The following is a 12,371-nucleotide window of genomic DNA, read 5'->3' on the forward strand; positions in this document are numbered from 1 at the left end:
CACCGCCACGGCATAGTCCCTAAAATGGGTTCTAGCCCGTGTTCGATCGGATTCGTGACGACTCTTCCTCCAGCGTCGCTCCAGCCGTCGTCCGAGTTGCTTCATCGCCCTAAGCTCCGAGGAAAACCAAGGAGCGGAACGGGCTCCACTAAGCCGGAGAGGGCGCTTGGGGGCAACCGTGTCAACAGCCCGGGCCACCTCTCCATTCCAGAGATCAACCAAGGCGTCGACAGGGTCACCAGCTCTGGACACTGGAAACTCCCCGAGGGCCGTCTGGAATCCAAGCGGATCCATAAGCCTCCGGGGGCGGACCATCTTAATCGGCCCACCACCCCTGCAGAGGGCAGACGGAGCAGTCAAACTAAACCCTACCAGGTGATGATCTGTCCATGACAAGGGAGTGGTCTCAAATTCCCCCACCTCCAGATCATTTATTTCCCGGTCGGCAAAAACCAGATCCAGAGTGTGTCCTGCCACGTGGGTAGGGCCCGATACCAATTGAGACAGGCCCATGGTTGCCATGGAGGCCATGAAATCCTGAGCCGCACCCACTAGGGGGGCCTCAGCGTGGACATTGAAATCCCCCAAAACAATAAGCCTGGAGGAACCCAAGGCCACCTCCGAGACCACCCCCGCCAGCTCAGGTAGGGAGACTGAAGTGCAGCGGGGTGGTCGGTACACCAGCAGAATCCCCAGCCTATCTCGGAGGCCCACCCTCAAGGACAAACACTCGAAATTCTGAGATTGCCTGACCGGGCACCTGGAAACGGGGAGGGTCTCTCGAAAGATGACTGCAACGCCTCCTCCCCGACCCTCGAGGCGGGGCTGCTGCACGATCTGGAAACCTGGAGGACAAAGCTGAGAGAGACCGACCCCGCCCAGCGCATCCAACCAGGTCTCCGTCACACATACCAGGTCAGCACGCTCATCCACAATCAGATCGTGGATGAGAGATGTTTTTGCGTTAACTGACCTGGCATTCAGCAGCAGCACCCTAATCCTCGAAGGAGTGTTCCCAGAGCTCCCTAGGGTCAGAGGGTTGGGAGAAGGGCCGGAAAAAGGAACAGGCCTCAATTGCCTGGACCGTTTTCCCCTGTAACGGCCTGCCCAACTCCCACCGCCATACCTCCCTCTGCCCGCTACCTGTGATATTGCCGCCCCCGCTCCAGACCCACTTTTTTGCTCCCCCAGACACATCTCCCAGACTAACCCAACACGGCTTCTTGGCTTAATTAAAAACAAAACAAAACCAGGCTTGCGTAGTCTCCTGCTGACTTCTTAATTGTGAGAAGATGGCTCTTCAGGGCGGAAGGAGAGAGATCTTCTGGTCCTCGGGCAGCTTGCCCCACGGCAGAGAGCCACAAGGACGAGAGCCCTTGTGCTCTCGCCCTTCGGCTCGCGCCAAGAGGCTCGCGCCCTTGGGCTAGCCTGCCCTATATAGCAGCAGCAGCAGCCAAAGCCCCAGCAGCAGCCCAAGGAGATGTTACACACACCTGAGGAAAGGTGGGGCAGGGGCAAAGACAGCAGTCAGTCAGTGCCCCACCCAAGCTGTTCTCCTTCTGTCTTCCTCCCCCAGGCCCTTGGGCTAGCCTGCCCTATATAGCAGCAGCAGCAGCCAAAGCCCCAGCAGCAGCCCAAGGAGATGTTACACACACCTGAGGAAAGGTGGGGCAGGGGCAAAGACAGCAGTCAGTCAGTGCCCCACCCAAGCTGTTCTCCTTCTGTCTTCCTCCCCCAGGCCCTTGGGCTAGCCTGCCCTATATAGCAGCAGCAGCAGCCAAAGCCCCAGCAGCAGCCCAAGGAGATGTTACACACACCTGAGGAAAGGTGGGGCAGGGGCAAAGACAGCAGTCAGTCAGTGCCCCACCCAAGCTGTTCTCCTTCTGTCTTCCTCCCCCAGGCCCTTGGGCTAGCCTGCCCTATATAGCAGCAGCAGCAGCCAAAGCCCCAGCAGCAGCCCAAGGAGATGTTACACACACCTGAGGAAAGGTGGGGCAGGGGCAAAGACAGCAGTCAGTCAGTGCCCCACCCAAGCTGTTCTCCTTCTGTCTTCCTCCCCCAGGCCCTTGGGCTAGCCTGCCCTATATAGCAGCAGCAGCAGCCAAAGCCCCAGCAGCAGCCCAAGGAGATGTTACACACACCTGAGGAAAGGTGGGGCAGGGGCAAAGACAGCAGTCAGTCAGTGCCCCACCCAAGCTGTTCTCCTTCTGTCTTCCTCCCCCAGGCCCTTGGGCTAGCCTGCCCTATATAGCAGCAGCAGCAGCCAAAGCCCCAGCAGCAGCCCAAGGAGATGTTACACACACCTGAGGAAAGGTGGGGCAGGGGCAAAGACAGCAGTCAGTCAGTGCCCCACCCAAGCTGTTCTCCTTCTGTCTTCCTCCCCCAGGCCCTTGGGCTAGCCTGCCCTATATAGCAGCAGCAGCAGCCAAAGCCCCAGCAGCAGCCCAAGGAGATGTTACACACACCTGAGGAAAGGTGGGGCAGGGGCAAAGACAGCAGTCAGTCAGTGCCCCACCCAAGCTGTTCTCCTTCTGTCTTCCTCCCCCAGGCCCTTGGGCTAGCCTGCCCTATATAGCAGCAGCAGCAGCCAAAGCCCCAGCAGCAGCCCAAGGAGATGTTACACACACCTGAGGAAAGGTGGGGCAGGGGCAAAGACAGCAGTCAGTCAGTGCCCCACCCAAGCTGTTCTCCTTCTGTCTTCCTCCCCCAGGCCCTTGGGCTAGCCTGCCCTATATAGCAGCAGCAGCAGCCAAAGCCCCAGCAGCAGCCCAAGGAGATGTTACACACACCTGAGGAAAGGTGGGGCAGGGGCAAAGACAGCAGTCAGTCAGTGCCCCACCCAAGCTGTTCTCCTTCTGTCTTCCTCCCCCAGGCCCTTGGGCTAGCCTGCCCTATATAGCAGCAGCAGCAGCCAAAGCCCCAGCAGCAGCCCAAGGAGATGTTACACACACCTGAGGAAAGGTGGGGCAGGGGCAAAGACAGCAGTCAGTCAGTGCCCCACCCAAGCTGTTCTCCTTCTGTCTTCCTCCCCCAGGCCCTTGGGCTAGCCTGCCCTATATAGCAGCAGCAGCAGCCAAAGCCCCAGCAGCAGCCCAAGGAGATGTTACACACACCTGAGGAAAGGTGGGGCAGGGGCAAAGACAGCAGTCAGTCAGTGCCCCACCCAAGCTGTTCTCCTTCTGTCTTCCTCCCCTGATTTGGCCTCAAACTGAACTGATTTGGCTGATTTGGCCTCAAACTGAACCGAGCCAGACGGTTTTGTGCACACCCCTATTATCCACACTGCTCCTGGCAGTGCAGTTCAAAAGAGGCCAGGACTCATTTTTCTGGCCTCCAGATATCCCACCAGGCACCTTGCAATCAATGAGTGCGGTGCCTTAGGAAGCACTTGCTCCCTTAACCTCAGCTAAGAGCTGGGTTAGGCTGGGCACAATGCCAGAATCTGCACAGTTCCCAGCACTCCATATGAGTACCCCAGCCCAGGCTAGGCTGCTTTTACCTGGGCTAGGCTCCTCATGAGAACAGCCTCGAAGTCTTGGTAAAGTAGACAAGTTAACATTACCGAGTTTCCAACCTACACACGTCCTTTAAGATATGCAAATAATACAAGTTAAAGAGGCCATTCACACAAGCAAAAACTGTTCTTCGCTGCTTTAGAAGCTGTGCGTGTTCCCAGTTTTCAGTTGTGTGGAAGCAAGGTAGGAGAAAAGCCTGGGTAGAAAGGATTGTGTGGAAGCAAGTTAGCAGGAAAAGCTACTCCAGTTTTCCTCCTACTTGCTTCCACACAACTGAAAATTGGGAGCACACAAAGCTCCCAAACTGGGTAGAACACAGTTTTTGATTGTGTGAATGATCTCAATATGTATAAATCCAAGTTTTGGGGTGGGTTCTCACAACCTCATGATGCCTGCTAACTGGGAAAAGGGATATTCTCAAAGCATGTGTGGTATTGATTTCTGGTTCAAATAACCCAGACATTTTTTATATCAGGTGGACACCATGCCAACCCATCATTTAACAGAGATCAATAATCTAGGATTTGATCTAAAGTTTTTGAGCTCTTTTAAATGTCAGATTGGTGTGCTGCCAACCCAATATGGTTGAAAATCTGTTTTCAACATTGTTGAAAATTTCTGGGTTGTATACAACTGGAAATATAGAGTTGGCATGTCTTGGAAATAACCCATTTCCCACTTAGCTGGTATCTCAGGGATCACAAGAACTTGCCTTTTCAGAACCTCTATTCTAACTGATGATTTAAGTGAATGTTGCAGCCTAAATCATAATTTCTATTAACTCTTCTGTGCTGTCCATGTGTTTTCCCAGTCTTATGGATATTTCCATGTGTGTTCATGTTGTTCTCTCTCTCTCTCTCTCTCTCTCTCTCTCTCTCTCTCTCTCTCTCTCTCTGAAATCTTGGGACTCAAGACTAAATACCAATTTATAATCTTTGTAACCAATGCACCCAGAGAATAGTCATGCCTTTTTGCAGCTTCTCGAAACTCTGATTGGTGACTGGTCAAATACCAAATAGATTAAAAGATTTATTTTTAAATTCAGCACAGCACAGGGGTTGCTATTAAAGTGCTATATTGATTTTATTCTGTCCAAAATAGATCCTTCACTGTGCTAACTCTCAATTACTAACCAACCCTGCCAGATATATTATTCTGCATTCCTTGATGTCAAGGCCATTGACACCTGGTACTCTACAATGCCATTCAGAAGAGATTTAAAAGCTTTCCTCTTCAGTACTTTGGATTAATGACTTGAGCCATATTAATTTGAGAAGGCTTTTCCCCCCTTGGAAGTTGGCATCCGTCGAATATATATTAAGGTTTCAAGCCTACAGCATCATCTGTTGTTGCTAAACCCTTGTGTTGGTTAGGGGAATGGGATTCAGAGCTAGGAATTCCTCACACCTAGTGTTGCAAAGAGAATGTCCTGTGAATTGAGTCCAGACAGTGGCATAGGGAGACTCCCAGCGGCCCAGGGACAAAGTTGTTTTGGGGGGTCCTCGCATCAGTGCCGAAGCCATGGCCCCTATTTTCCAGCCCCACCCCACCACACCTCCCCCTCTATTTACCTGTTGCGGCTGGCGCACCGGCTTCTCCCTGGCCGGCATGCCAGCCTCCTCATTCCCTGGCCGGCGCACTGGCTTCTATTGCGCCTGTGCACAGGTCATGGCATGTGATTCTCTCCCTACCCAATGGGGAAGCCCGCGTGCAGGTGAGAGAGAAGCTCAAGTGCTGGCCGGGGAGGGAGGGAGGTTCACGCACCAGCTGGGGTTGGGGGGAGAAGCCTTCCTACTGCCACCACAGGTAAATGGGAAATGACAGCAGGTGGTGTGGGGGTACAGGGGGGTGGGGCGGTGGGGCTGTCTTGGTCCCCTTGACCCTTCAGGCCCAGGGACATTTGCACCCCCTCGTCCAATGGACGCTACACCTATGAGTCCAGAGCATGGTCTGAGCTGACAGGATGCTTTTACACTAGCCCTGTATAGAATCCATACATGGTGTGGGTAGAACTCCTGACTTCCACACAATGACCTATGCTTGTGAGCCAGTGATGGTGCCGAAATTCATAATTCACTGATTCAGAATACACATTTACATAGCTGCCTTAGTCTGCCAAAGCAAACCATTGGTCTATCTAGCTTAGTATTATCTACACTGACTGGAATAGCTTCTCCAAGGTTTCAGATAAGCCAAGTGTCTTTCCTGGCCCTACCAGGAGATGCCAAGGATTGAACCTTCTTCATGCAAAACAGGAGTTTGACTGCCCCATCCCCAAAATAAATTTTACAAACTCATATACACATAAGGCAGGGATTCCTAACTTGGGGTCTCCATATGTTTTTGGAACTACAATGGCCATCACAGGAACATAGGAAGCTGCCTTATACCGAGTCAGACCATTGGTCCATCTATTCTAGCTCAATATTGTCTACACTGACTGACAGGGGCTCTCCAAGATTTCAGGCAGCAGTCTCTGCTAGGCCTGTCTGGAGATGTCAGGGATTGAATCTGGGACCTTCAGCATGCAAAATAAATACTCCGCCACATTCGCCTAACTTGTAATGCTCAGTAGGTCTGTGCATCTCGCAATGGATTAGATGCATCGACTTGAGTATGAATATGAAGGAGCCCTCATCAAATCGATCCAAAGGTGCTGGGCACATCAGATTTAGCTTGTGACAATGTAGTGGGAGATTCTTTCTCAAAAATCTGCTGCCTTGATAGGCAACAGCAACACCATTTAAGCATCTGCTTTCATTCTCTGGCAGCCAGCCAATAATGCTCTGGGGAAAGCTGCAATGGCATGACTATAAGGAATGGTCAGGTTTTCCCATAGTGCATTAGGGAAAAATATAGAACTTCATTATTAACTTACAGCTGGGGAAGACCACCTTTATAAAAAATGGCACTGCTGCTACCTATCAAGGCAGATTCTTGAAGATGGACCGCCCACCACATTGAACATATTCTCACATAAAGTGGTCATATTCACTCATAATTCTGCTCCCCACCCACGCCCCGCGCTCCTGTCTGAATTTGGATGTAAAGGAGTACAGGCTCTCTGCTGTACTCTCTGCTGACAGGGAAACTGCAGAGAGGCAGGGAAACTAGCTGTGTGAGCTTCCTTCTTGCATGAAGGAGAGCCCACACAGCCAGTCACAGCTGCAGAGAGGGAGGACCTTCTTCCCTCATCTCTGGTTACAGGGAAAGTAGCCGACAATTCAGCATTCAAATGTAGGGGTATGAACAGGATGACTCTGGGTGGTTTGGTTTGAATTTGAATTGAATTTGAACTGAACTGCCCAGTCCATGAGCAGGCTCATTAGAACTGGCCGGAGGTTTGGTTCGTGCACTAGAACCGAGTCAAACTGATTTAGCCCATTTCTGCATGCTTTCAAAGGGGAATCTTGCAAGGATTCCCCTTTACAACCAAAGGGGGAACCCTATGGGATTGAAAAGGGGCGGGTGGGGGTGGGTCGAACTGGGCTAAACCAGTCCAGTCAAACTGGGCCAAACTTGTTCAATTTGAACCAGGCTCAGTTTGAGCTCAAACCATTCAAACCAGGATGGTTCAATTTGAACCCAGTTCAATTAGAACCAGTTCCTCACATCCTATTCACATGTAATGCAGGCTGTGTTAGGTTGAGGGTGGCCAAACTTACTACAACTCAAGGGTTCAAATTTGAGTTTCGAAAGCGAAACCTCAGGTCGTTCTCTGTGTGGAACTAGAGTTTGAATGGGGTGTCCTGCATTTGGACGTACAGGTTTGGCAGTCTCTTACCCCTTCAACTCCGGTTTCACATTACATGTGGATGCAGCTATTGTCGTAGTTAAGTTCACCCACTGAGCCAATCCAGTTCACTACAGAGTGTATTAGACACCCTTGAATCTACCTGGATTGGGCAATTTTTCCCACCAGACTTGATCTGATAGAAAAAACATCCAGTAGGGCACACATTTAATCAGTTCCAGTTAGCAGATTGATTCAATGCACAGCCCTAATGTTCAGCCATATGAATCAAATCTTATTTCACTCAAAAATTCTTCAACAGCTTAGTATTAAATATGTGATGCTGCCCAAGCACAAAGAAATATTTAACATTTGCAGAACAGGCTCTAACAATAGTCATCATGGGTGACCCATTTCTGAACAGAGCCCACATACAAACAAGTGATACATATGTCAGCACGATCCGTCTACTCCCTCCACATAATTCTACATGAATGTGTTCTGCGTAGGGATTCTGTTAAAGCTAAGCATTATTATTGGAAGCTTTAGCACTATTAAATAGGGGTGTGCAATTCGGATTTTTGGGTGATTCGGCTCGGACCCGAGCCGAATCACCCCCATTCTGTTTTGTGCCCGAATCTGGGTCACCCGAATCACCCTTGATTCGGTTCGGATTCGGATTTAATCCGAATCCGAATCCGAATCGATTCGGGGGGGTAAAAAGGGGCCCAGGGGCAAAATTTTGGGGTGGGGTGGTAGTGCCCAATGGGTAGAGTCTACCACCCCAATTTCAGGGGGATTGGGCAAAGTCCTGATTTTTTGTGAATTTTTAAAGTTTTAGTGACTTTGGGGCAGTTCGGGGGCATAGCATGGGATTTGGGCAAAAGGAGTGGGGTGGGGTGGTAGTGCCTAATGGGTGCAGGCTACCACCTTAATTTCAGGGGGATTGGGCAAAGGGCTGATTTTTGGTAAATTTCTGAAAATTTCATGTCTTTGGGGCAGATTGGGGCATATTGGGGCAGAAAGTGGGGGCTGGGGCAGAATAGTGGGGTGGGGTGGTAGTGCCTCATGGGTGAAGGCTACCACCCCAATTTCAGGGGGTTTGGACAAAGGGGTGATTTTTTGAGAATTTTTGAAGTTTTGGTGACTTTGGGGCAGTTTGGGGTCAGAAAGTGGATCTGCCCCAAAATAGTGGGGTGGGGTGGTAGTGCCTCATGGGTGGAGGCTACCACACCAATTTCAGGGGGATTGGGCAGAGGGCTGATTTTTTGAGAATTTTTGAAGTTTGGGTGTCTTTGGGGCAGATTGGGGGCAGAAAGTGGATCTGCCCCAAAGGAGTGGCGTGGGCTGGTAGATAGTGCCTGATGGCTGGAGGCTACCACCCATCCCCAATTTAAGAGTGATTGGGCAGAGGGGTGAATTATGGTGAATTTATTTGTATGAGGTTTGTCTTCATAAGGTGAAGTGTGCTAAATTGATTACTTCCTCATATTATTCATAGTAAAGGAAAGTGTGAAAAAGTGAAAGTGGGGTCATAAGAGTTGTTTAATTGAAAAAAATCTCATTTGCTATGATAGAATGAGAATTCACACCTCAGAAGTTTTTTCTGAGGTGTGAATTCTCATTCTATCATAGCAAATGAGATTTTTTTCAATTAAACAACTCTCATGACCCCACTTTCGCTTTTTCACACTTTCCTTTACTATGAATAATATGAGGAAGTAATCAATTTAGCACACTTCACCTTATGAAGACAAACCTCATACAAATAAATTCACCATAATTCACCCCTCTGCCCAATCACTCTTAAATTGGGGATGGGTGGTAGCCTCCAGCCATCAGGCACTATCTACCAGCCCACGCCACTCCTTTGGGGCAGATCCACTTTCTGCCCCCAATCTGCCCCAAAGACACCCAAACTTCAAAAATTCTCAAAAAATCAGCCCTCTGCCCAATCCCCCTGAAATTGGTGTGGTAGCCTCCACCCATGAGGCACTACCACCCCACCCCACTATTTTGGGGCAGATCCACTTTCTGACCCCAAACTGCCCCAAAGTCACCAAAACTTCAAAAATTCTCAAAAAATCACCCCTTTGTCCAAACCCCCTGAAATTGGGGTGGTAGCCTGCACCCATGAGGCACTACCACCCCACCCCACTATTCTGCCCCAGCCCCCACTTTCTGCCCCAATATGCCCCAATCTGCCCCAAAGACATGAAATTTTCAGAAATTTACCAAAAATCAGCCCTTTGCCCAATCCCCCTGAAATTGGGGTGGTAGCCTGCACCCATTAGGCACTACCACGCCACCCCACTCCTTTTGCCCAAATCCCATGCTATGCCCCCGAACTGCCCCAAAGTCACTAAAACTTTAAAAAATCGCCAAAAATCAACCATGAACCGAATCACCCGAATTTTTTGTGCCCGAAATTCGGGTGATTCGGCTCGTGCCCGAAAAAATTCGGGGGGCATCGGGGGTGATTCGGTTCGGCCCCGAATCACCTGAAATTGTTCGTTTCGGGCACAGATCGTTCTGTGCCCGAAATTTTTTGCACATCCCTACTATTAAACATTCCGATCCTCGTTATTGTTGGTTCTTTTTCCAGCATACCCACATTGGGTAGAGAAGCTTAATGATACCCAGTTAGACAGTGGGGATCGACTCCGCTGGGAATGTAAAGCTACTGGAAAGCCAAGGCCCACCTATCGCTGGCTAAAAAATGGAGCACCCCTCTGGCCAGAGGTAAGTGCACAGTGATTTGATTTTGCTTTCAGGTCACCTTACATAAATAAAATATGTTCCTCAGAAAACCTTGAAGAATTTTCGAAGCATATTGAATTATGAAAAGGGCTGTGACTGTGTTCACTTTGGCCACAAATTGTACAGGCCTGCTCAACTCCAAACTTCATTAGTAGGGTGCTGCACATGATGTGTTCTGAGCAACTTTAAATTGCACTGAGTCAACAAGTTGCAATTGAAAAAATCCTCTACATTCTGATTATATTTAGGATGAAAGAGGATAATCCCAGGCAATATCTCCTATATGTGCTTTTTCGTATCCAAAGTACTTGAGCATTATCAGAGGATTTAAAAGGCCAAAGAAAAAGCCAATGCAACTGTGCTTAATAAGCTGGTTCAATGCACATTAAACATGTTAATATACTTTTTTCATCTCCTTTCACTGAAAACTAAAAACCCAACAATTTCTCCTGCTTTTGTTTGCTTTTGTAGAATTATTTTTCTATTCCATTACAGAGCAGGATTGAGATGGTTAATGGTGTACTGATGATCCACAGTGTCAATCAGTCTGATGCTGGAATGTACCAGTGTGTGGCAGAAAACAAGCATGGAGCCATTTATGCCAATGCAGAGCTGAGGATTTTGGGTATGTCCGTAACAAGGTTCTCTGTGTTTCTGTTGGAGCTGATCTGAAAATTCTCCTAGAAATAATTTTAGAAACATATGAGGGTTTATGGGAGGAGAATAAAACAGCATAAATTTCAGGACTGGACAAGAAATTCTGGTAAAGTTTCTCTTTCTTTCTTTCTTTCTTTCTTTCTTTCTTTCTTTCTTTCTTTCTTTCTTTCTTTCTACAGTTTATGCTGTGTCTTTGCAGGCAACATCAAAAGCACCACTGAATACACTAAATCTCTTAGAAGTAGCCAGCTCCATCTGGCTGCCATTTTGTTCCTGAAATGCTCCTGGGATGATGATATATTGTTGATTTATATGTATTTATTTATAGTTAAATTTCTCTTCCATCTTTCATGAAAATGCTGGGGACAGAATGTGGGTTGGTGACATTCATCCTACGCAGCTCCCGCCTCACACACCATCATGCTCCCCTCCTCCAACTTTGATCTCAGAGTTCACACAACTGCCAATATGGAGCATGCCCAGCTCTCCTAACCTATCGGGGCTGTCCTCTGACCCTGTTTCAGGTCATGTGAACTAGCCTACTGGATTCCATCTCTCAGTGACTTCCTTGATCAAAGATGGGTCTTGAAAGTCAGCCTACTTCTCTCTGGCCAACATCCTGACTATCACTGCTCTTGCACAAGGACATGGCACTAGCATAAGGCTAGTTGCACTAAGTCTGGAGCTTGCATTCCAAAGTAGTATTGCACTAATGCAAACATGTTTGTGCTTGTGCAACAAGGTGTGTACAACAAAGTTGGCCACTATCAGAAGTGCTCTTGAGCAGTGGTGGCACTAGAAGAAAAATTGAAGGAGGGGCAACATGCATTTCTGGGTGGGTGAGCTATGTCCCACATGTTAGATTTCTGAAACAGAATGGGGGACAGGTGGGAGGAGCAAGCTAATTGTCAGGAGACACTTCCCTCACACCCCACACCCCCACGAGCCATCCTTGCTTGTGGGTCAAATTTAAAATGTACAAATGAGAGTAGGTTTATCTTCTATCATCACATCTCTTTCTTCACATAGGAATTTCTTTGCTTGATAAACTAGCCCAGTATCCTGTTGAGCAGAAGTAAGATTTATTTAGGAAAAACAAATTCAGGTGTATAAGAAATTTAAAGAAGCAAACCATTCTAACTAGTACATAGAAAAGCTACAAGCACATTTAATTGTGCTTTTTAATTGTCAAGAGAAGTATATTGATCATTTTAATCAACTATTGGGATGAGTACTCTTTTAATTCTGTGACACCTCTAGTTCACATTCCTGAATGTTATCCTTAATTAACTTTTAAATTATTTCTGTTTGATAAATAGAAATATAGAACAGATATATTTAATTGATAAGAGGGTAGGATTTGAATGGGTCTCTTGAGACTGACTTAATATTCATTTAAAAGCTGTAGGATATTATATTATAAGGAAATGTAAACGTAATAGGTTTTATGCTATCTGTCAAAGAGTTCATTGAAATAGGAAACCCAGAGGCTCCCTGTATAACAAAAATCTTTCCTTTTAAATAGCTTCTGCTCCAACTTTCCCACTAAGTCAGCTGAAGAAAACCATCATTATTACCAAGGGCCAGGAAGTTGTAATTGAGTGCAAACCACAAGCCTCTCCAAAACCAACCATCACATGGAAAAAAGGAAGCAAGGCAGTGCGAGAAAATAAAAGGTCAGATGTCCATTCATTAATTTTTGCCTT

The 12,371-nt window shown here is 48.0% G+C and overlaps 1 protein-coding gene across 7 annotated transcripts in view; it reads left to right on the plus strand.

Annotated features, from left to right (window-relative positions):
- CNTN5 (contactin 5) overlaps positions 1 to 12,371 on the plus strand; it is a 1,193,410-nt gene that overhangs the window by 950,734 nt on the left and 230,305 nt on the right. For all 7 annotated transcript variants that reach the window (XM_053307214.1, XM_053307213.1, XM_053307217.1 and 4 more), the window contains 3 exons: positions 9,854 to 9,990; positions 10,504 to 10,633; positions 12,191 to 12,341. In XM_053307214.1, coding sequence (XP_053163189.1) covers positions 9,854 to 9,990; positions 10,504 to 10,633; positions 12,191 to 12,341 — 418 coding nt within the window. The remainder of the gene's footprint in view (positions 1 to 9,853; positions 9,991 to 10,503; positions 10,634 to 12,190; positions 12,342 to 12,371) is intronic.

This window comes from Hemicordylus capensis, chromosome 3, assembly GCF_027244095.1.
Source record: "Hemicordylus capensis ecotype Gifberg chromosome 3, rHemCap1.1.pri, whole genome shotgun sequence".
Classification (NCBI taxonomy): Eukaryota; Metazoa; Chordata; class Lepidosauria; order Squamata; family Cordylidae; genus Hemicordylus; species Hemicordylus capensis.